Here is a 24,522-nt window from a genome sequence, read left to right as displayed (position 1 = left end):
AAAAAAGGAGCTTTGTTTGAGGTTTTTGACCACACTCCAAGGCAGAACTTCATGCTACAGGTGTCCCCCTCCACAGGCCACAAAGTATCTCCAGTGGATGTGTTTTTAAACACATTTATTAGACGAAGAAAGGGGAAAAGCATCCTTAGGATCCGTTGCTGTCCGTGTGGGCAATGCTGAAGTTTTATCTACGTGTATTTGAGGTTTGCTGGGGCCTGTCTGTTCCCACACCCACCAGTCCTTCATAGAACCCATCTGTAAGACAGGAAGGAGATGTCCTGTGGTGTCAATCTCCCTCTGCATATTTAATGCTCTCTATGAATTTCTGTCTCCAGCAGCAATGGAATAAATGTAAATGCAGCTGCTGAACAAACTTCTGCTTAAGCCACAGATCCTGCAGCTCAGTGCTCTGCTCAAAGTACTCTGATTTCACCTCTTTTCGGATAAGAAGTCTGCAGTAAATATTACAGCAGCTGTGGAAAAGACAAGTTTTGACTTATGCTGAACTATCAGGCTTAACTCTTGACAACACTACTTGGCCACTCTTAAGTGCAAAGAACGAAAACAAATGGCTGTGCAGTTGCCCTGTGCTAAAGGGGATTCCGAATCTGATGATGTTGCATCTGATGATGTTCAAACCACTACAGCAAAGGTATCTTTGATCTGTGCCCAAAAAGCTCATTATTGCTCTTCCATAAGGGATCAGACAAAAATAAAATAAGCTATATCTTTTTCTATAAGTGGAAATGGCATTTCCTGCTGGAGCTGGGAAACAAAGCTCTTTGGGATTATTGTAAATATCGCCAGGCTCGGTGAGGCAGAGAGAACTCCATCCCTGGCTGGTGTTTGCTGTTGCACTTGGGGTCTGATTATTTTTCCACTGGCTTGGTCATTCATCAAGTGTCTCAAAGAAGCAGCAGAGGCAGAAGTTCAGCTCCTTCCTGGTGTCCCTGTGGATAAGGGGAGCAGCCACCGCCACATCTGCCTCTTCGCAGCGCTCCTGTTGAAACTGGATAAATAAATTAGAGATGATCATTCAGAGAACAAACTGTGAGCAGCTGGGGATCACGGATTCGCTGGACCGTGCTCCTCCAGCAAAGGAAACAGCAGCCATGGGGAACTCGTAGGCAGCAGTTTGGCATCTCCTGGATTATTTAGTGCATTGTCTTTGCAGTGTTTGTGCAGGCAGAAATGCTCAGCAAGAGATGTTACTCCTCCTAAGAGATGCTTTCTCTGGTGTTTACTCTTCCAGGGTTTGTTTTCAGAGCAGAGCTGTAGAAAGGTAAAACTTTTACTACATTTGTATTTTAGGTACTTGGCAGCTCCACGGATGGAGTATTAACTTACTGTTGTGTGGAGAACTCTTTTGAGAAGGAAATTTTATTCATCAGAGGCACTGCTTTAATTAACTTCTGCACTTCCATGGGGAGCAGAATATAAGACAGATAATAATACTAATAATACTGTTAATACTAATTATAAAAACAACAAAACCAACAACAACAACATATCTTGTTACCATTGCAAATTAAAATAAAATATTGCAGGAAGCAGTGTTTTGAGAGGCATTTTTTAAAAATTAAGATCTCAATAGCATTTAATGTAAATTAAATATAATCATTGTCTGATTCCTGAGCTCATCTCTGAAACTGAAGAATAAGAAGTTAATTGTGCTGGCAACATAGTGGGAAGTGCCAAAATCAAGCACCAGCATGTTGGTTAAAGTGCATTTTGAATTAAGGGGTGGAAGGCAGAACTTTTATTTTTTTGTACTCCTGCCCCCAGTTATTTTGCAGCAGAGAAAAGTTCGTGCCCAGCACCAATTTATTGCATAAGATATCTAACATAAAATTTACAGTACAGTGCAAATGAAGGAGGCTTTATTTAACTTTAGAGGTTGGGAAGGATCAGATGCAAGAGCCTAACAAGCCATTTTACTTTGGGGATGGGGAATTACTGGTATGTAAATCCCTGAGATTTCCTGTGGGCAGATAATTTAATGAGGTCTGCAAAATGGATGTCAACTCCAGCATCTTGCTTTCTGTTAAGAGGAATTAGATATGGAAATCTGAGATTTGAATCTGCTGCTTATAGAATTCATGCATCTGGTGGCAAGATATACTTGATGAAGAGATTGGGGATCAGGCTGACTGTGCACTCCTCAGTGTTAGCAATGTGACAGGATTCAATTCCCAGCTCCCTCTCTTGCAATGGCAGTATGGAATACTTGTCTGTGATAGATATGACCTCTTCCATCTCAAATGAAAAGTGATGTAATTGCTCAGCTGCTGTGGTGAGTCCTGGGATCATCAGTAAGTGAAGTGCATTTTGATGAATGAACACAGAAATTGTACATTAATTTAAATAAACAGAGGTAATAACTCGTTATTGGATCTGGTTTTGTTTCCATATGGGATTATTTCTCCTTCTTGCTTGGTGCCAAAGGATTCCATGCCTTCTGTGTGAGTGTTCAACCCTTGACACACATCTGAATTCCTGTTCTGTAACTAAGAGATGTTGTCCTCGTGGTGTACTAAGCTTTCACTTGAAGGTACCTTGTATGAACTCAGGTGTAATTTGATTTACTGGGAGGGTGGTGAGGCCCTGGCAGAGGCTGCCCAGAGAAGCTGTGGCTGTCCCATCCCTGGAAGTGTTCAAGGCCAGGTTGGACAGGGTTTGGAGCAACTTGGTCCACTGGAAGGTGTCCCTGCCCATGGCATCCAGTCCATGGAATTGGATGATCTTGGAGGTCCCTTCCATTCCAGGCTATCCTAGATTCCATGATCCTGGACAGCTTTCCCAACTGCACAAAAGCATTGAAGTGGGGAGAAAAAATGCCAAACTTTGGATTAAGACCTCAACAAGAGAGGTCTCAATGTATTTGTAATTAAGGTTGTGCTTGGTAAAAGCTGTTTGGGGACTGGCCTTGGTCCTCAAAGGAGGTGCTGGAAGAGTTGACCCAAGTCTCAGAAGAGGTGCTCTCCATCAGAGCTGACAGAGAAGAAAGAAGGAGGTGAAGAGTCAGGACAAGCCATGGGTCTTCAGGACTGAGGGATGATAAATAGACATTTTGACATTTTTTAATCAAAGTACTTCCATTCACTTCAAATCTCAGCACTCTGAAAAAAAAAAAAAAAACACTGAAAAATTAGTCTTTTTGATATAACTGTGGTTCATGCTCATATGTGTCCTCTAAGGGAGAAAAACCCATAATTTTCTCCATGAATAAAATCTCCATGAATATCTTTTCCAAGTATTTATTGAGTTTTTGAACTAAACCTCATGGAAAACCATTTCTTTCTGACTAAAAGGATATAAAGTGCTCTCTGGAGAAGCTTATAAGCTGAGAGTGCTCTGTTGACCTTAGAAAACTTGAGAACTACTGGACTGAGCTAATAAATACCTTTGGGAAGCATTTATGTCTCTTCCCTTTTGTTTGTATGGTCTCAAAGAGCAAGGCCAGCAACCAGTGCTTCCAAGGAATAATGGTACTGGAATTTGAGGTGTAAAAGGGAGGGACAGCCGTGGCTGGAGGGGTGAGTGGTTCCTGCCTGTTTCAGTGCTGGTAAAGCAGCTCTGCACCTTCACATCCCCAGTGTTTCCTGGAGATACTGTGTCATTAAGGGGTAGATAAATTTCTCCTGCTCAATTTCAGATTTCTCTCCTGAGAGCAATATTTTCCTGGGCAAGCCATCAGGCAACTCCCCAGTCCTGCCTCCTGCTGTACAGCCCTTCTTTGAAAATCTGCAATACCAACCATCTCATTCCCTGTCCACCCCCTGTTTTCACCTCATCACTTCCCTTTGAATGGTTCACAGGCATTGTCTTTGTGCTGACAGCAGGAAGAATATTTTGGGCTTCTCCTCCCCAGTATTTCCTTCTGGCTTCCATTGCTGGTGAAGACCCAGGACTCCTGCAGCCCTCCAGTGTCTCGGTGTGCTGCTGTTGTTGTGTTGTCTCAATTGCTCTGCAGCTTGATAGATTTCTCCAAGTGTCTCATTATGCAATTAATTTCAATTGCAATTCCCATCATCTCTTCTCTTCTGCAGGCATGCCACCCAGCAGGAGACTAATAAAACCATCACGACTAGCACCAAAGCCATCAAGCAGCTGTCTGAGGTTGTCAGAGGCTCATCCAGGGTATGTGTCAGTCAAGATGCTGTTGGGGGAGAATGATGGGTCTTGTGGAAGGAGGAATAATGAAAATAAGAAGTGGCAGTGGGTGCTGTAAAGCTGTTAAGCTCTTTGTCTTGCTATAACTTCCTTTCCTCTCAAACAAGTGTGGTTTTCACTTATAAATGACTCAGGGGAAAACAGCTGCTGACACCAGCTCTCCTCCCAGAACTGGCCTCTGTGGAACTGGAAATCAAAAACTCAACAATGAAGACTTTGGCCAGTTCATATCTATCTCAAGGTCTCAGTTTGGGTGAAAATGTTGCAGAACTCATCTGTCTTCATGAGTTTGGCATTGGTTAAAGACTCAGTTGTGGGTGCACGGGGTGCAGGTGAGTTTGGGAGTCTGTTGAGTGTCTGGAAAGGCCAAAGCCATGGAATATGTCTGGATGTGACACTGATTCAGTGCTGTGTGCCAGTGCAAAGGCAGCTCTGGGGATAGATAAATACAGACTGTGGCCAGATCAGAGCAGGATTTTAAATTAGAATTTACAATTCTACTTGATTTCTGCTACATTCTTGCTTCCACCATCGACATGATTTCTAAGTCAGGAACTTTCCTGAGTTCATGTTTTATTCTCACTCACTACCTGCTGTTTTCCAAAGTCCTGTGCTACTTCAGCTCTGTTCTCACTGCCCTTCCACCTAGAAATAAGACTGCTCTAAACACACAACTCATCTCTGACCAAGTGGTTTTTACAGCCTGGATTTGTGGCACTTGCCAACAGGCAGTTGAGATAAGGATTTAAAACTTGGATCACCTCAGGCTACCTTGGTAACCTGTGAAGGACCATGTGCAATTCAGCCTGACTGAAAAAAAAAATAAAAATGAATGGGTGATGGTCTACTCCAGAGGATGGGAGGGAAGCCTGGAATGACTGTTTCCACATGTAGACATCAAGATTAATACAAGAATAATTTTTGAGAAATCACTTTGACTAGTGATGGATGGCAAGGACTGTTTGTTTTGTTTTGTTGGTTTTTTTTTTTTCATTTTCTTGCATAATTACATCTGAGCTTGATGAAACAGAAGATGATGCCCTGGAGATATGGGAATCTGGGCAATTTTTTTTATTTTTTATTTTTTTTTGTGCTGATCTCCAGGTTCTATTTTGTGACATAAATTGGGCCCAAAGGGGAATCAGGCAAGGTCACATTAAACCCAATTACAGTGCCACACAAGAATGTCATTATTTGCCCTTGAAGCCCATGGGGACTCTCAGGAGAAGAGGTTTTACTGTCATGGGGAGAAAAATGCAAAGCTGAAGGGAAAATATTTAAGAGCTGAAGGAAATAGACACAGAAACAATTTCAGTAATATGAGGAATAAATTTGCTGCTCTCTATTACATTGTATAATAACTTTTTTCTGCTCACTTTTCAATTAATTGAACTTTTTTTTTTTTTTTAAACTCTTCTAATAGTGGAGTTTTAGTAATTAAACCTACAAATTTTGATAGAAAGCCTGTAGCTGCTGTCCCTTACATAGAATAAATTGTTCTGGGGGATATTGGCTGCTGGTCAGTAAGTCCCTCTTGGGAATCTGTGTAGCACTGCAAACTCTCCTCCCATAAAATTACTCACAGCATGAAAAGCCTTACAGAGCTTTATAGTCAGTCCTCACCAATCCATTTTTCTGTGGATTGCTTTGCATGCACACACAGAAAAAAAAAAAGCCTTTTTTTATCCCCTTTCTTCCTTATTTTCCACCAGTAATGCACTGCCAGCGAGATGCAATATGGGACTTTCTCTGAGTTCCCATAAATCTCCAAGTGCTGCTGGAGGTGTTGGAGTCAGGATGCCCAGCTGAGCAAATTGATAGCATTGCAGGAGCAAAGATGCTGCTCTAAGTGGATCAGTGTGCTACAAGGCAGGAGACTGATGGAAAATGGCTCTTTTAGGGCTTCATTCCAAACTAACCTCAAAGGATGTGAATGGAGGTAGATCTGGAGTTCCATTTTTTTGGTAGGGTGAGTGCTGGAGCATAAGATCAGCTCTCCAGGGTGACAATCTTATCTTACTTTGCATGTGGAACAAACGTAACATTTATGGACCTTAATCTGTAGAATGGAAATGATGATACTTGCCCCACTCTAAAAATGATTTTAAATCTTTAGATGAAAAACTGGGATATTTCTCTGTGTGTGAAAATACTGCCATTAAAATTAAAAATGTTTATCCCATCCTTTATAAAATCTACTTTTGCAATCCCAAGCAGTTTTCTGAAGCAGCTGAAATGGCTGGAAAGTAAACATTTCTGCTCAGTGGCTTTAGTGTAGATTTGATTTTGTTTTCCACTTGTCTTTTAAGGTGACATCCCACTTCCTTGCAGCATTTCCCTCTGTAAAATCTGGACATGTGAAATCTGAAATCCAGAGCATAGAACAGTTCTGTTTGGGTTTGGTCATTCCTTCTGAGAGCAGAGATTTGGAAGCATGTTGGATATTTACATCAGTCTCTGTTCATCTTTCCAATATGAGATTTTTTTGTTGTTTTGTTTTTGTTTTTTTTTTAAACATAGATTGAAAAGCAGTGACATTTGGGTCACTTCAAGTTTTGGAAACCATGAAGATAAGCTGGTTTCTGACAGTCATAAAGGAGGGGAGATGTTGTGGCTGATTGACTTATCAAATCCAGTAAATCTCCCAAATGATGCAATCAATTCTATCATTTTTTGTCATCTGAAAAAATAACTTTTTATAGAAAGACCCCTTCAGTTATTTTCTCCAATGCTATCTTGAATATCCAAAGTTGAATTTTTTAATCTAACTTGGACTGAAAGACCAAAGCATCACATTTCCTAAAATAAAATCCTCTTACATCCTGGTGGCCCCAGTGTGATTGATTCTTTTAGGACACCATTTGTGCTCACATCATTTATTTGGTATCTCCAACCAGGACAATTTCCCGTGGTTGCAGACAGAGCCTACTACTGGATTTATCTCTGACAGACCTGCTAACCACCTTTCTTTTCTTCCCAATGCAGCAAGAGCGGCTTCAGCTGGACAGGCTGAAGAACCAGCTGTCAGATGCCATCCAGAGATACGGAGCTGTGCAGAAAGTGAGTGTCTCTCTTGCTTCCACTCTCCCATCTGTGAATCTGGGGATGTGTTAAGCGTGAGTGTAACCTCTGGGAGCCTGAAGTATCTCCACAGGGCTGCTAGTGAATAGTTTCTTCCCTCTTTTCTTTCTTTGTCAGCTGAGCAATCATAGTGTCATAGAATTGAGGCTGGAAAAAACTTTTAAGGTCATCAAATCCAACCATCAACGCAGCACCACCTGAACCATCTCTTTAAGGGTTATACCCACACGTGTAATGAACACTTGCAGGGTCTCCACCACTTCCCTGGGCAGCCTGTTCAGTGCTTGACAAGCTTTTCTCTGCTGAAATGTTCCCAAGTATCCAATCTAAACCTCCCCTGGGGCAGCTTGAGGCTGTTTCCTCTTGTTCTGTCCTTTGTTCCCTGGGAGAAGACATTGATCCTCACCTGGGTACATCCTCCTGTCAGGGAGCTGTAGAGAGTGAGGTCTCCCTGAGCCTCCTTTTCTCCAGGCTGAGTCCCGCCAGCTCCCCCAGCTGCTCCTGGTTCTCCAGACCCTTCCCCAGCTCTGTTCCCTTCCCCAGACATGCTCCAGCCCCTCAGTGTCCTTCTTGTTGTGAGTGGCCCAAAACTGACCCCAGGATTTGAGGTGTGGCCTCCCCAGCACCGAATTCAGGGGGAAGCATTTCCCCTGGCTCAGCCATGACATTATTTTGGTGTGCCTCCACTCTCAGGGGAGAAGGAGAGGTGATTGCACAGTTCACCTTTTCTGCTTGCAGAAAATATTAACTCAAATGTTACCCCACTTCTGTCTCTGCTTTGCTGTTTGGCTGTGCCAGAAAGTTTCCAGGCACATCTTGTGGTTGGGATCTGTCACCAAGATCAAGCTGTTTAATAAAACAAACAAAGCCTGAACTCCAGTTCCTTCATTTGCTTCTTACTCACCCTCTTTACCCTGGGGAGGCTCTGCTGATAAGCAGATTTGCTTTGCTTTTAAACACTGTAGTAATGACTTAAATTTAGCATCCCCAAACTGCTTCCCTCCCCGGCAGTGCAAGTTAGGAGATAGATCTGGATTAATCAAAAGACAACCTGGACAAACTCTGGTGGCTTTAGTATATCACTTTAATGAGTCTGACGCATGCCTGCAACAATGGGAGGGATATATTGTAATTAGAGAGGTGTAATGAAATTTGGCTGGCAACATGCACTTAATAATGTGTCTCTATTAGAAACACTCTGGACTGATTGATTTCCCATCCTTGCTGCCTGTGCCTTAAAAATTAAATAAATAAATGGATGTACATAAAATTGCAGTTCAACAGCCTGCCTGTCGTGTAATAGAATTGCATCATCTCCAGTGCTGCCTCATATTTTAAATTATTTACATGTCCTGTTCAAGAAGCTGAGTGCAGGGTCTTTAAATGAAATTATTTTGTGTTGAATGAGAAGCTGGAATTATTTGGGTAAAGAGCTCCACCCCCATATACACACACCCATCTTTTTAATGTCTTTTTCTTTTTTTCCCCCAATGCTCATGAGTACAGTCCATCTGAACTGTATATCTAGGTTGGATTTCTTTTATTTTAAAAACTGTCATCAGTTCAGAAGTGCCAAAATTAACCACAGCAGTTTGTGAATGCCCGGCTGCGTCAGGAAAACAATCTGAGTGATAAATTGCTACTTATCCACGTCCTAGCTGTCATTCCTTAAATGCCTGTCTCAGTTTTGATAACCTTGTCATTCTGGAAGCTTTGAAGACTTTTAATGCCTGCAAGACTGAACTTTTCAATGCTTTTATACTCCCTTGTTTTTTCTAAAGAGTAAGAGCTTTCTCTTTGTCATTTTCTTTGGAAAGCAGAAGAAAATAGCTTCATATGACTCCTTCCCTAAATATTTGGACTCTGTTTTCTCAGCCATTTTCCCTCTGATTTTTTTTTTTTTTCTTTTCCTTTTAACAGAAAATAGCAGAGAAATCCAAAGCTTTGCTCCCTACTGGGCAGAGAAGCACCAAACAGGTAAGTTCACGCGTGTCTCTGTGTTTGGAAGTAAGTACAGTGCTAAAAAAAAAGCTGTTTTCTAACCCCACTAATGATGCTGAAGAGCTTGGAGCTCCTCCACTGCCTGCTCTGAAGGTGTTTTTTTTCCAGTAGAAATGTGTGACGTCTTTGGAGGTGGAAGATAACAGGACTCGGGGAAGAAAGACTTATATAAGACCTGTTTAATTATTCTCTGCTTTTCTATCCTCATGGGGCCGTTTTTCCATTCTTGATGGGAGTTCTGTCTGCTCTGAAATATATCAAAAAGCAGTCCTACACCCCCTTTTCCTGGAAGCTGGGCTTGTAGGCACAGTGAAATCACATTCCAGGGACAATTTCATAGAAGAATTTAAGAAGAGTTTTTATCAGTCCTGTCTCCAGTTTTAAGAGGGATTATGTATTCTGGTTTCTTTGGCTACATTGCACTGTGGTTAACTATTATATACATATGCAAATTGAGCCTTTTTCTTCTCTTTTAGCCCATATTAGGAAATTTTTCAATGAATAAATACTATATGGAATCAGAGTCCATATATTTATTCTGATAAATATTCATATACACATATATATATATACATATTCATATATACCAATTACTCCATATATTATGCACATATTCAATTTCATATATACATGTATGTGAATATATATAAAAAATATAATTAGATGCACATGTGACAGTGAACATATGCAAATTATTAAGACTATAAAGATATCTTTGTGTAAGTGTACATGTATATATACAGAAAAAATGTGTAGTCTGTTATAAATAGTAATACAAAATACTATAGATTTAATATCTCCATGTGTGTGTGTGTTTAAGGAATCTCCACAGATTTCCAAGAGGGTTTTGATGGCAGGAGATCCTTTGGTGAAGTAAGGGTCCAACAGAGATTAGTTTGGCATCTTAAATCCTACATGCTAAGAAACTTGTGGGCTTTGCAGCTGATACTGTGCCACCAAAACCCAGCACTCTGTGTCTACTTTCAGTGATTATTTCTGATATTTTTGATACTTTTTATCACTTAAGGGGAAGTCATCAGGTTTTCTGCTTTCCTAATGACTTTTCTCTCCCTACCTTGTGCTGCCTGGTTTTCTACAACTTCCTTAATTTATATAAGAAATAGTTGTACTTTGTAACTTTGAATTGATGATTCTCTATAAAAAAAGAGTGAAATGGTGCCACTGAAGACCCCATCATTAGTGCAGATCAATGGACCAAAGCTTTAATATTAACTAAGATTCAAGCAATTACAATTCTGCCTTAAGTCCTTGTGGCTTAGCTGGTTTAGGTGTCAGTGAAATAAAATGAAGGTACCAAAGGGCTGATGAATTCCTTTGCCCAGAATGCGGGTTCCCACTGCTGCCTTTGGAGAGATTGTGCACAGATGTTACTTTTCAGCTCTGTGTTTATAAAAATTAACAATCTGGTTTTGTCCACCAGCTGGAGATCTGTGTTGAACAGGGGCATAAGTAACATATCCTTTAACTGTGGTCAAATCCCACATATGTCAAATATTTACTGGGTCATTTTGTGCAAATTAACTGTGATTTGTTTTCATGAGTGTATTGCATCACTTTTTGGGCTTTTAACCAGCTTTGTTTGACTGCTGTGGTGGAGTGGGTTGCAGGGAAGGGAACAGCTCTGTTCTTGCCTGGGCTACCAGGTGGTGGCATGGCCATGGCTGCTCTATAACTGCTGGCCATTTACCAGTGCAAATAAAATGAGGAGTGCTAATTACTGAGAATTGCTGGCACTGGGAGCAAGCCTGGGTGAAACCAGCTCCTTTGGTACGTTGAAATTGCTTGATGACATCGAATACAACTTTCTTTGGAAGTAAACAGGGTTTTAATATGGGGAAAAGAATATGATGTCAAATCTTTAATACTTTAAGTGAGTAATGGTGAGGTTGGAGCAAAAGGAGGCTGGAGGAGGAATGGGACAGAGATAACCCCTTAAACCAGGCAAAGGAGAAGGAATCCAACCACTGGGAGATTGTAGCAGGATCAGTTTGGGTCAGGCAGAATCAGCAGCAATGGGGTTAAACTGCATCAGCTCAGGTTGTTTCTCCTTGTAGCTGTTGCTTGCAGGTGAAGTGGTTTGGATTGTGAAAAAGGAGGTTGTAGCATGTCCTGTGTTCTGACTCAGAAATAGGCTTGACCACACCCAAGAGCCAATCGTTTTCATGCAGTGACTCTTGGGCTGGGGACAAACAAGCCCTCATGCAAGAAAAGGGTGAAAATTAATTCACATCTGCTTCAGCTTCCCTGTACGTTCACAGCTGCACACCTCTTCTTCCTCCCTCAAGTAGAGAAAGGAGAAAAATTAAAGGTACAAAACCTACTGAAGGCAATGTGGGGGTGTGGTTAGTTTTAACATTATTATTATTATTTTTCCAGCAGCAGATTGGCCAGGACATACAAATTTATGGTTCCCACAGGAACTGTAACCTGACCGCTATGTGAATATATTAAGGCATTAAAGTTAACACCCTATAGAGTAATGCAAAATACTACATATGTTCAGGAGACCTGATTTATGGGCCTTGTGAAGCTGCACAGTGACTTGGTGCAGATCCAGCCTTGATTCAAACACTGCTTGCCTGCAGGGCTTTGTTCTCTTTTATTTATACTTTAATTTATTACACCAAATTGTAAGAGGTGTAAAGAATACTCATTTTTCTGGATGCCTGTCCCCATACTTCTCTCCTCCACTCTGGTGAGTGGGAAAGGTGAGATGTTGGGTAACACAAGCCCTAATAATTTCCCTTTAGGGAGTAATTGATTCCCTAGACCCATGTAACAGGTAAAAATTGCCATGGGGAAGCCTTGGGAAAATTAGTTTCTTGCCCGTTGTGGTTTGTTGTAAGTACTCTTTAATTGAGTTTATTTGTTTATAAAGGCCAAATAAAGGCATTGATCCAAAACTCCTTGAAGCCTGAAGTTATATAAATTCTTAATCAAATATGTGTTTGTAGGAATGTGTTTGTGTATAGACAAATCAATGGAGTTCTATAGGTGCATATCCTGAAAGACACAACTTTTTGCTACACTAAATGATCATTGTTGAGCGTGCCTTGTGGCAACAATTTAAAAAGAGGAAAAAAGCCCTTTCCCTTGAATCTGTGAAAGTAATTTTAAGTCTTCACCTACTGGCCAAAATGAGACCTCAAAAGGCTCATTAAGGGGAATTTTGGAAGGTAATTTCCAGTTGATGGGAATTGCTGGTGCAGCCTACAGCAGAGAGAGGATTTGGGGATAAGGTAATCTCTACTCCTGATTGTTTTTGGGACAGACGGGCTTCAAATCCCACTTCTCCCCCTGAACAGATGCACCAAGGTGCAAATGTGTCCAGTGTAGGAGTGGGAGTATGTCAGGTGTTCCCTGGAGCCTGGGACAGTGTGGTCAGTGCAGGAGAGGCTGGACAGCTGACCAGACGTGTCCTCTAGGCTGAAATCCATCCCACAGTGCAACAACTGGATATAATATGATAATGTTCTAATAGAATGGAATAGATTATCCATAATATTAAAATAGTTAATGGTAGGCTGTGGAAAATCCCACAACAGAGCAAATAAGATCTCTGGGCACAGGAGATGAAAAGAATCCTTCTTTTTAATTTTTTATAATTACTGTGCATCCAACATCATCTGCTTCTGATAGAAAGAATCTGGTTTTGTGCCAGTGGTTGAATGAGTTCAAGTGACGAGGCTTGGAGCAACCTGGGATGGTGGGAGGTGTCCCTGCCCATGGCAGGGGGTTGGACAAGATGATCCTTCAGGTTCCTTCCAACCCAAACCACTCTGTGATTCTCTGCAATTCCCTCTTCTCCACTAATGGGGAGGAAAGTGGGATTTTCTCACCATGGAGATTTTGTGGGTGGTTCCCCCAGGGGAGTGGGAGAAGGGGAAGCACAGCTCTGTTTTAAGCTCTGTTTTAGCTGGGGAATGAGTTTTATCTAAAACCACATCAAAAATCTGAACAGACTTTCCTCTCTCTCTTTTTTATTTTTTTTTTTTTTTGAGGAAACTTTCCTAGCAATATTTAGAAATTAAAATTACAGTAATTGTCATGGTGTAATGGCATCCCTCTCCATTTCCTGCTGCTCATGGGGAGAGGAAAGGATAATTACTGCTCTGGAACATGGCAGTTGCCAAAAAGATGCCTTTGTTTCTTATTCTATGGGCCTGTTTGACCCATCTCTCAAAGGTCAGTAAATTATATTTCTTAGGAGCACAAAGATGGATAATCAATGTCTATTTGCATATACAAGCTTTTTTATTATTATTTTTTTTCTTCCAACTGCATCAGTTTATTCTTGCTTTAAATGGACTTCCTTCCCACAGGAAGCATCATTTCTCGCTTTCTTCCTGTGTTTATGAAGTTGTTCTTTTTCTGTGATTAGAGTAAAATTCTCATTTTTGGGGCAGTGAGATCCAGGCCTTGGTTTATGGAAGAATAACTTTTTTTTGGCAGTAATGTCTGCAAAAACTGCATGTATGTATGTATGTGAGTGTGTAATGACTTTGGTTATTTGGGCTTCTATTTTTACCTGGTCCTTGTCATGGAAGATGTTGTATAAACACAGCTACAAGACTGTGCCACCCTGAGGATCTCTCAGGCCAAGCCAGCACCCACAGCTCATTTAGAACAATAATTAATGATGAGTTTTTAATGCAGTAGATGCTCCTCATGCTCCTCGTGTCTGAAACCAGCTTCCACATTTGTGAGGGGAATGTGGTCTGTATTTCCCACAATCAAAATACAGTTTTTGCTCCAACAAGTGGAGCTTTTTATTTACACATTTGTCTTATTGACTCTACCATCTTATCTGAGAAATCTTCCCAGTTCCTAATGTTCCAGTCTGGCTGCTGTATCTCAGGAAATCAAGCCTTAGCTTTGGTGATAATTTATCTTGCATATGTGGTAGTGAATGCTGTGTCTTTTCAAGGTCATCTGGGATGCAGCTACTTCTGTAAAAAGTGTTATTTCAATAATGTCAACTTTGTTTTAAATGACTGTGCATCCTTTAAAAGCCATATTGTAATCAACCCACTCCCCTGTTCCTAGGGTTGTCAATACGGAGCATTTAAATCACACAGTTATTTTTCTCTTGACTTTACTCAAGTGTGGGCTTTTGTTTGGTTTTAAAGGGTTTGATTTTTTTTTTAAGGTAGTCATTAAAGCAATTTTTGTAAGAAAATTTAAATATTTTCTTTTCTTTTTCTGCCTCTTTGGGGGTAGAAAAATAGATTCTCATAAAGGGATTTAATAAGTGGATGGAAATAGATTCACATTTAATCTTTTAATTTGTTCCCTTTATTTTCAAGGGAGGTGGAATCTATTCTGAATATCCCAAAGTACTTTTGCTCTGCTTCCAGTGTGTCTGGGAAGGGAAGGTCTTTTCTTCTCAGCATGCCCACGATCTTGGGAAAAAAAACATTCCAGTGGGCTTTATAGGCACAGAACTTCCTTAAGCAACCATCAAACTCCCCTTCTGTCAGGGAGGCAGCATTTTTCAACTGTAAAACTTAAAATGAAGAATCCTGCACCAGAGCCCTTGGGAAAACACCCTCATTCCAGATGCTGCTGGTGGCAGGTTTTATGGGACACCAGGAATGCTCTGGGCTTCGGAAAAAATGGGTAACAAACACCTCAAATGCTGCTATGGCTTTAATTGAAGGAATTGTCAAAAGCTGGAAGTGTGAGCTTCCAGTAACATTCCAATCTCCTTACCCTACAAGAGAAGAAAAGTAAGAAAAGATCAAACCTATATGAAAAAGGAATATGTATCATCAAGTTTGGGGGAACCAGCCCAATTTGGGGGAACTTGTCATTTCCTAAATTAGCCAAAGAACTTGAAAGTTGTGGATTTTCCTTGGCAATCCTCTACCAAGTGCCTTTCAAGGGACCAGCCCACTCTGCCTGTGCCTGCTGATGGAACCAGAAACTGCAGCTGCTTCTATCAGCACTTAGGCTGATAGTCTGAGTGAAAACTGAGTTTTCACTAGCTGGGTTTTGGTTAGTTAAGAGGTTTTTTTTTTTTAAGTTTGTTTGTTCCCTTGTGTGTTTTTCGTTCTTTTTTTTATTATTATTCCTTTTGTTTGAGTGAGAAAGGACAGAGGTTTCTGTGTGGGCAGAGGATGAAGGATGAAGGCAAGGGAAGGGGTTCTTTTGTACGAAGCCTCCTCCAGAGCAGCGCCTCTGGCTCCTCTACCCCAGCTCTGAGTCACTGCTGGAGCCTCAAATCGAGGGGCTGCTTTGTCTGGAATGTGCCAGCCTCGCCCCCAGCCCTGCAACCATTTGTTTTATGCTCCCAAATGCTGGGAGACACTTTGCTCTCACCCCAGGGACCTGCAGGGACCCCGCAGCGAGGGCTGTGCCTGGGGGACGGTGACACCAGGGTCGCGTGGAGGCGTTCGGGGCCACGGGCTGAAACACGGCTGTGAACCAGCCTTGCTAATGGCAGAGAGCACTTTGAAAAATCTATATTGTGCCCAGAGGCTGGGACACATCACTCAGCTGGTGCCCACATTATTGTTCTTCCATAGCCAGAGACAGATCTGCAAATATTTTTTTTTCCCACTGCCTGGGTGGTTGCTGTGCTTCTGTCTCGTGGAATCACAGAATGGTTTGGGTTGGAAGAGACATTAAAAATCATCCAGTTCCAAACCCCTGCCATGGGCAGGGACACCTTCCACTATCCCAGGTTGCTCCAAGCCACATCCAACCTGGCCTGGAACACTTCCAGGGATGGGGCAGCCACAGCTCCTCATGCCAATCTGTGCCAGGGCCTCACCACCCTCACATGGAGGCATTTCTTCAAAATACCCAATCTAAATCTACTCTCCTTCAGCTTAAAGCCATTCCCCCTTGTCCTGTCACTCCATGCCCTTGCAAAAAATCCCTCTCCAGCCTTTCTGCCTCCTTCAGTACTGTCAGCCCCTAAATTTAAAGAATACTGCAAATGCTCATCTTCCTGACACATTGGGTTCTTCATGGAGGGGGTCAGTGCACCCATATAGATAAGAAAAGCATTTCTCACCTATTATATGAGATCCAGACATGCTCTCAAGGAATTCTGAATCCTCTTTCATCCTGAGTGTTCCTTTTTACCCCGTGAGTGTGGGCAGTTCATGGTTCCAGTCAGCACTGCTGGCACAGGTTTGTGTATCTATAACTATATACGTGTATCTGTAGATATCTGCACCTACATCAGTATAAATAAATACAAATAAAAAACAAAATGAAATATAACTGTAAATACAGTGGCAGCTGGATGGACACTCACCTTGCTGAGAGAGCTTTGTCCTTGCATGCAGCTTTTCTGGGCAGTGAGGGTCACCTCTGGCAGCTGTGTCAGATCTGTGTGACAGCAGCTGAAGAGGAGAGCAAACACAGGCCAGGATCCCAGAGCTGATGAAACGTAGGCTGGGTCTGCAGGACGTGTGTGGCCACAATGGCAGTACAGTAATTATTAAAAAATGAATTAAAAGCCTGAATTTTGTTCACTTTATGGGCTTGACTCCCCCATACGTGACTTTTTTTCTTTTTTTTTTCAAAAGCATAATTATATAGTGAGCATTTCTGCCCAGTGGAAGTGGTTTCTGCTGGTGTGAGGGGGCTGCTCACACGACCTCCCTTCCTTCAACCCCATCTTCCCCAAGTTGCACTGCAAGAGTCTAAATTGACTTTTGCCCTGGCAAAGATCACATGCAGCAACTGGAGTAACAAATGTGAAACCTTACTGAGCGTGTCACCTTGCTCCAAAGTGAATGCAGTGTTATTTAATACATTTAAACCCCCCTGTGGAGATGAATTATTGAAAGGAAGGAAATTGTATTCTTCTAAACCCACTTTGATGGCTGCATTTATCACATGATTAAATGGGGACAGCAATGGTATTTTCCCACTAAAAAAAATGTGTTTGGAAATATGTTAACCCCTGCTGCACCAGGGTGAAGACAAAAATGATATTTATTGACCTTTCTAGGGCACATCTTATTTGTTTACAAGGTCTAAATAAACCATGTTATATCCACCATGAAGATATGAAACCCTTTTCACTCCTGTGTAGAAGGCATCCTTTATCCTGCATCCCACCTGTGAAATCATAGACTCATGGAATTGAGGTGGAAGCGACCTTAAAAACCTTCTTATTCCAACATCTTGCCATGGACAGGGACACCTTTCACCAGACCAGGTTGCTCAGGCTCTTTGAATTGGTCACAGTTATTTCTGGTTTATGAAAACACGAGGAAACACAAAATCACACTTCTGATTCTTTATTCTGTTCCTCAAGCTGAAAACTGTAACCCAAATTTATGTTGTTTTTGCCAAGCTAAACTTTCACTGATGTACTGGTTTGTTATAGTTTCATCCTCACTTTTAGTGATAATCCGAGATGCTGAAATTCCTTTGGAGCTAACTCATAAAGCTGGACATATATCAGAGAGGTAATTTATATATAGTGTCATTATAAAACACAACAGGCTCTGTAGGATAAGGCATGTGGTGCAGATAACATTTCAAGTAGTTATTTTTGAGCTGATAGCAACAGTCTGTGTGATAAATAAAATAAATATGTTCACCTAAACACAGATGGAGGTTCTCCACTGCAATCTCACAAACTTGTTGATTTCAGAAGGAACCTCTGAAACTAACTTAAGCTTTCCCTTAAGTTTAAGAGACATTTTCACCCAATTGTCCCAAATATGAAATAAAGTGATGGTTCAGAGCCTACACCACGAGCAAAATGAAAATTCCCTGGATATGCTTTTGTAGATAAGAATGGAACAGAGTTGGACTTGATGGTCCTCATGGCTCCTCCCTGATTTGAGTTATTCTGTGATTTCTGTGAATGAAAAAACTGAGCCATGAGTGTTGCTCATCACTGCCACTGTCGGGAGCAAATCACAGGTGTGTGGTTGGTACCTGCTGAGCATCACCCCTGTCCCTGCTCACCCCTGTAAGCTCTTAATTAATCCTGGGAGAAGAGGTGCAGCCAGGCCATCACAGCCCTCCTCTTCCTGTGGCTGTCCAAATGGGCAGCTTGTCACTTCAGCAGCGAGGTGTCAGGACTGCATCTCACTGTGTCCCCTGCAGTAAAACACAGAAAAGCTCTGCAGTGTCCCCCTCGTTAATCTGCTTTAATTAAAGCTGGGCTACCACGTGGTACCCCAGGATGAGCCACTCCAGTGGCCTAATTGGATTAATTTGGTTTGGTGCAAGAGGACTTTTTCCCTGCTCCCTAAACCAGTTAAGGTCTCAGTCTCACCTCTTGTCTCACTGTTTTCTCCAGATGCTGTAAGGGAGCTGGGAATGGTAGAGCAAAGAAGGTTCTTCCTCATGGGAAACAAAAAGTTCTGCCCCTTTTTATGCAACTTCCCAAAGCCAAACTCACAGACAAAAGGTTCCCAAGGTCTTCCTTGGCACAAAGACTGCCATGGAGAAACTGGTTGAAACCATAAATGTTTATTTCCATGAACCCACTTTTCCACGGGGCAAAGCCAGAGATCCTGTTTCCAGTCTGTGCAAACCCTGGATTTTTTGTGAGCTGTGCACACCTCACTTGTATGAAATGAAAAGCTTCAGTGTTTTATTTTCTACCTTCACTGAGTCTATGAAGTCCTGAATGTAATAAAACTGTTGAAGTAGTTCCTAGAACCTTAACTCAGTATTACACTCGACACAATTGAAACTCTTGATTTGCAACATTTCTTGCCTTAAGGATTTTCCCTTTCCCTTCTCCCTTCTGTATTGGGTTACATACTCATGAAGAGCTCAGCAGTGACCTGCTGAAAAGCACAGATGATTGCCTTAAAAAAAAACAAAAACCACCCAGAAAACAAAAATTTTAAAAAAATCAAAGCACCTTCTTGCAATCTCAGCTGATTTCTGGTGAGTGAGGAAGGTGTTTTCTCCCTTTCTGTGCCCAGCAGTTTGTAACTGGGTAGATGATTTAAGGAAAGAGAATGGGAGTGTGGCTTTTATGTGCAGCAGGACATAGTGACCTCTTCTGGAAGCTGAGCACTGGGGAGTTTGATGGCCCTGCGGTGGGAGCTCCTGAGCTGACCCCTGTATTTAAACATGATTAAAAGCACCAATGAAGAGCCAGGCAGAGGGAAAAAAAAAACCCCAAAACAAAACAACACCTTTTACAGCCGTTGCTGGGAGTGGGGTGAGGGAAGCTGTGGATGCTGCACACTTTGGAGTGCCATCTGCTGGCACAGGAATCGCTCGGAGACAGGAGCTGGGTTTTACAGGGCTCAGATGAAAACGGTGTCAGGGAAGCCCTGATGAATCACTGAGATGAGAATAAACTCTCTAAAGAGCTGGGGTGAAACAGGATGTTTTCTGTGTCTGTTGAAGACAGAATCCCTTGCTCAGTTGTGGAAATCTGCTCCATGTCCCCTCTCTGTACTGAGAACAAACAAACAGAGTTTAAATAAGTATAATATTAATGATTTTGTATATAAATGCATTACCTCTGAGGTCCCTAGGGATGACAATTTTGACCTTTAGGTCACATCTACTGTGAATTTGGCAATTTTTAGTCTCAGCTTGTCTGGTTCTCATCTTTAGTAAAGTCCACAGGGCTGTGCAGGTCCTCTCCCCACGCAGTTCACAGAATTTTGGCATCCAAAGGTGAGGATAAGTCTTGCTCATCAGCACTTCTGGCTTAGCACAGTAGGGTCTGGAGGGTCACCTGATAAATGGCAGAGGGTGACACACTTCTGGTGTAGCATGGGGTAATGCTAATTTGCTATTTTTGAGTTTAGAAGGTTCAAAATTATTTGAATGAACAAGAAACCTCAGCTCATTGGTGTAAGAGCAGGTAAAGGTGATAGCAAATGGTGTTCCTCTGTTGGACACCTGTCTGCCTGGTCAGGGCTGCCAGGCAGTCCCAACCTGGAAAAAATGGGCTAACAGAGTTTTGCACAGAAACAAAGTGGGGGAAAGAGCTTTTTTTGTTTAAAGAGAGCAATTTTTTTTTGTTTAAATATTTTGGTGTCTGCCTTTTGTTGTTGTTGTTGTTATTTTTATATGTTTTGACCCAAAGGGACTCATTTTACAAAGCATGTGGTTTGTCATTTGTTTTCTTGTCCTACACCAATCCTCTTTATTTTCAGGTGTATTTTATTTTGAGCTTGATGATATCCAATGTTATAAAACCTTTTTCTCCTCCTTACACTGCTTGTTGCTTCCAAGCCTACAGGCATTGACCCACTGTGGACTTGAGTTCACACAAAATCCCTTTAATCACCCTTTTGCCTTCTTGACTCTCTCTTTGCTCCCTCTTCAGTCTCAGGGCTCACCAGGGCTGCTTTTTCCTCTTCTGAGCTGTGAGGAGCTGGAAAACATTGCAAATTATTAACTGACCACCAAAACAAAGGTTTTTGAAAGGGTGGTAATGGAGCTTTGTGGGCTATTTTTGGAACTGCTCTTTTTGGAATTGCTTCTTTGTTTACAAACTGGTGATTGTATATGACTTGATACGAAATAGGAGGTGAGTTGGGAAACCTTCTAATGCTGAATTTTAGTAGATACCCTGCAGATCACAAACAGTTTTCAAACTGAGATGTTTCTGTCCATAGGGAGAGGAACCCATCCCCATTTGTGACATGTTGCCCCTGGCTGGATTCCAGTGCCCACCAAAGCTGCTCTGTCACTCCCTCAGCTGATCAGGGGACACAAAATGTAGTGAAAGGCTCATGGGTCAAGACAAGGACAAGGAGAAGTCACTCTCCAGTCACTGTCACAGGCAAAAAGGACTCGATGTGGAGAAATTAGTTTAATTTCTTACCAATTAAATCAGAGTAGGATAATGAGAAATAAAACTGAATCTTAAAACATCTCTCCTGTACCCCTCCCATCTTCCCAGGAAAACTCACTCCTGAGTTCTCTACCTCCTCCCCACCAGCATCACGAAATGGAACCAGTTCATCACAAGTTGTCTCTGCTGCTCTTTCCTCCTCACCCTCCTCCAGAGTGGAGTCCTTCCACAGGGTCTCAAGTCACTCCAGTGAAGCTGCTCCAGCACAGGCTCATCTCTCCACAAGTCCACAGGTCCTGCCAGGGGTCTCTGCCTTCCTGTGTCTTGGGGGTTTTTGCTCTGTTTCTTTTGTTCTGGTTTTTTTCATCATTCTCAGAAGGAAATGGAAATTGGTGTGTCTGGATGTGTTCGTAAAGAGGAATAGGTTGAGCAGCTGCCAAGTGCATGCAGAGTCTGCAGAATTGATGTGTTTCCTGGGCTTGTTTGCCCACTCTTTATCATGGAATATTGAGTATGGGACTGGGAGTAGACCTGGCAAGTGAAGTCAGACACTTTTGTGCAGCCCTTCAGTGAGTTTGAAAGCTCTGAGAGCAGAGGAATTGGGCCATGGTCTCTTCCTGCTGAGGGGATTTGGAGAACATCCTGTTTCTTTCAGTGGGGTTGTGCTGTTGTTTTCCTTCCTTACAGAGCAGGAAAGGTGTAAGGAAGAATGAAAGTTTTTCAGTGAGATTCATCACATGTGATTTCCTCCTCAAGAAAGCCGTGTAGTCACTGCAGGCATTGACAGGAAGTCATTTTGCAGAAGGAGTGATGTGACACCTTCCTCTGTTCATTTCCAAGTTTCTACAGAAAAGCCAAGGAATTGGTGGGATATTTCATATTTATCCACATCATTACATTTAACACCTCAGAGCTTTCCTTTTGATATCCTCTGTTAATTCCCAGCATCACAGCAGGAAACAAATCAATCTCCTCCTTCCCTGCTGCAAATATTTGTTGATAAGGTTACCGATAAGCTCTAAATTAGTTTTCATGGTTTCAGAATGCAAAGGTGTAGATGTTATACCATGGCAACTGGTTCCTCTTGGCAGGTTGTTCCACTGCCTGTGATAAAGATGACTTTGGCTTCATTTCAGGACAAGTGATGTGAGAAGGCCGCTTGTCTGCACAAAAATCTTTTCCATCAAGAAAATTCCTTGCGCTATGATTCACTCATGCCATATGTGGAGGAATTAAATTCTGGGTGCGATGCATGAAGGAAACCCCACAGGAGGAGAAATGATTTGACAGCTGATCCATAGAGCTCTTTCAGCTACCTCTAAAGAAAATGCTGTGATGCCAGTATCAGTTTCATTACACATCTGGGCTTGACTCATCTGCTACAGTGAAGGAAGAAAGAAACCCAAAGAAATAATTAAAGTTCATTATTGAGTGTATATGAAATAGCATTATTAAAGTATCTCCCTCACATTTATTTATAACCCTTCTTCCTGACAGAGCCTGACATGTTTCGCAAACAACACTGAATGATTATATATTCTTTGCCCAAAATCTGAGGATGTTACTCTGCATTCTATTCATCACTTGCTCAGTCAAAATTTATGTTCCTGCACAATCTGTACATTTTCCGAGATCTCTTTGTGTAGGTACATTACTCATGAGACCTAGCAGGAATATTTAAAATAAGTCAGGGTGGAAGGGCTCAAATTTCTTTCAGAGAAAACCAAGTTCCTCTGAGGAGTGTTGGACTGGGCACTGTCTCTGCATGACAGGGTGAGGCTGGAGGAGAAGAATATCTCCATCCTCACAATCCACACGTTTTGGATGGCAGGATGGAGTTCCCAATGGTTGCACTCATCCAGGACAACTGAGCTATCATAGCTCCTCTTGGAAAGATACTTTGGCCTCCAGGATGTGAGTTCTACGAATGATTAGAACCTTTTGAGAAACTCAGCCAAGTGGTTTCTTTTTTTGACCAGGGCAATGATTGTTCCTCTGTGCTCAGCACTGGTGAGGCCACACCTCAAGTGCTGTGTCCAGTTCTGGGTCCCTCAGGTCAAGAGGGGTTGGAGCATGTCCAGGGAAGGGTTTAGAGAGTCAGTCCTGTGAGGACAGGCTGAGGGAGCTGGGGATGTTTAGTCTGGAGAAAAGGATGCTCGGGAGGGACCTTCTTGCTCTCTACAATTCCCTGACAGGAGGTTGTAGCCAGGCAGGGGTTGCTCTCTTTTCCCAGGGAACAAAATGAGAGGAAATGGCCTCAAGCTCTGTCAAGGGAGGCTCAGGTTGGACATCAGGAAGAATTTCTTCATGGGAAGGGTGGTAAAGCATCGGAGGGGCTGCCCAAGGTGGTGGTGGTTCACTTCCATCCCTGGGAGTGTTCAAGAGGAGACTGAACATGGCAGTCAGTGCTCTGGCCTGGTTGACAAGCTGGTGACTGTTCAAAAGTTGGACTTGATGGTCTTGGAGGTCTTTTCCAACCTCAGTGATTCTGTGATTCTCACAAAACAAAAGCCTGCATCAGCGTCCTTGGGAGAGACTGGCCCAGGACACACCTCAAGGGCTCATCTCTCCTCTGTGTCCCCACTGGTCTCACCCCCTTCCGTTTGCCAAATGAGACCTGAAAACAGATCAGAGGAGAAGGGATTAGCTGTGTGGCTTTGGTGTATTAGCACAGCTGTGTTTGAGCTGAGCAGCAGCAGGGGTAAAAGCACGGGCAGTGGATGCAAATAGAAGGACTCCAGCAGAAAGGTAATGTAAACTCATCAGGGACTTCAAAATGCTGAGCCAGATCGATGCTCCTGTGCTGCTGGAAAGTGTCACCTCCCTCAGCAGGCAGTGTCAGTGGTTCAGGGAGAGCTTCCCATGGAGAAAGCTGGTGTGCAGCCTCGTGATTATGATAAAATATGCAGGGGTATTGTGGACTCAGTCACCTTCCACAATTTGGTGTGGAAAAATATATGTCCAACAGTAACTGTGCTAACAGTTTTTTCACTCAGTCTGATCTCAGATAAATACAGAGTTTAGTAGTTTTCTGGAAAAGCAGTTTTTTTCAATTTTTCTCTTTTTTCTTTTTTTTTACCCATTTTTGTCTTTATTAATAGAAGTACCCTGTGGCAAGAAAGATTCTTTTCCAGCATGTGGGCAGAATGTTGGTTTATCTTCAGAAATTAGTGACAAATGATTCTTCAAGAGAAGAGAAATTTTTTTTTTGTCTAAAAATGAGATTTCCTGCCCCTCAATAGTTGGTCTGTGTATGGTAATGAAAGAGGAACAACACAACAGGAATGTGTAGATTTTTATAATGGCTATTCTGTGTTCGGAAAGATTTTCTGCCTTCCTTCTCTCACCCTTCCTGCTGAAATATATCAGCACTAGTGAGGGTGTCAGTCCCTGTGAGGGTCCTGTCTCAGCTCCTGTCATGCCTGGCTGGGGGATCTGTGCATTTTGAAGGCAACCTGGATCTGCCTTTGGCTTCCTTTCAATTCACTTCCAAG

General features: G+C 42.2%; 1 protein-coding gene and 1 long non-coding RNA gene across 14 annotated transcripts in view; one reads left to right on the top strand and one right to left on the bottom strand.

Moving 5' to 3' along the window:
* The window catches only part of TSNARE1 (t-SNARE domain containing 1), a 453,286-nt gene that overhangs the window by 197,732 nt on the left and 231,032 nt on the right, over positions 1 to 24,522 (top strand). For all 13 annotated transcript variants that reach the window (XM_058832855.1, XM_058832854.1, XM_058832853.1 and 10 more), the window contains 3 exons: positions 4,050 to 4,140; positions 7,159 to 7,233; positions 9,175 to 9,231. In XM_058832855.1, the coding sequence (XP_058688838.1) occupies positions 4,050 to 4,140; positions 7,159 to 7,233; positions 9,175 to 9,231 (223 nt within the window). The remainder of the gene's footprint in view (positions 1 to 4,049; positions 4,141 to 7,158; positions 7,234 to 9,174; positions 9,232 to 24,522) is intronic.
* On the bottom strand, positions 14,630 to 16,649 carry LOC131576300 (uncharacterized). The gene is made up of 3 exons (XR_009276952.1): positions 16,544 to 16,649; positions 16,298 to 16,426; positions 14,630 to 14,989 (listed from the first exon to the last, which is right to left on the bottom strand). It is a non-coding gene; the product is annotated as an uncharacterized LOC131576300 (long non-coding RNA).

Source organism: Poecile atricapillus, chromosome 2, assembly GCF_030490865.1.
Source record: "Poecile atricapillus isolate bPoeAtr1 chromosome 2, bPoeAtr1.hap1, whole genome shotgun sequence".
In the NCBI taxonomy this organism is placed as follows: Eukaryota; Metazoa; Chordata; class Aves; order Passeriformes; family Paridae; genus Poecile; species Poecile atricapillus.
This window is presented reverse-complemented; position numbering and strand designations above follow the sequence as displayed.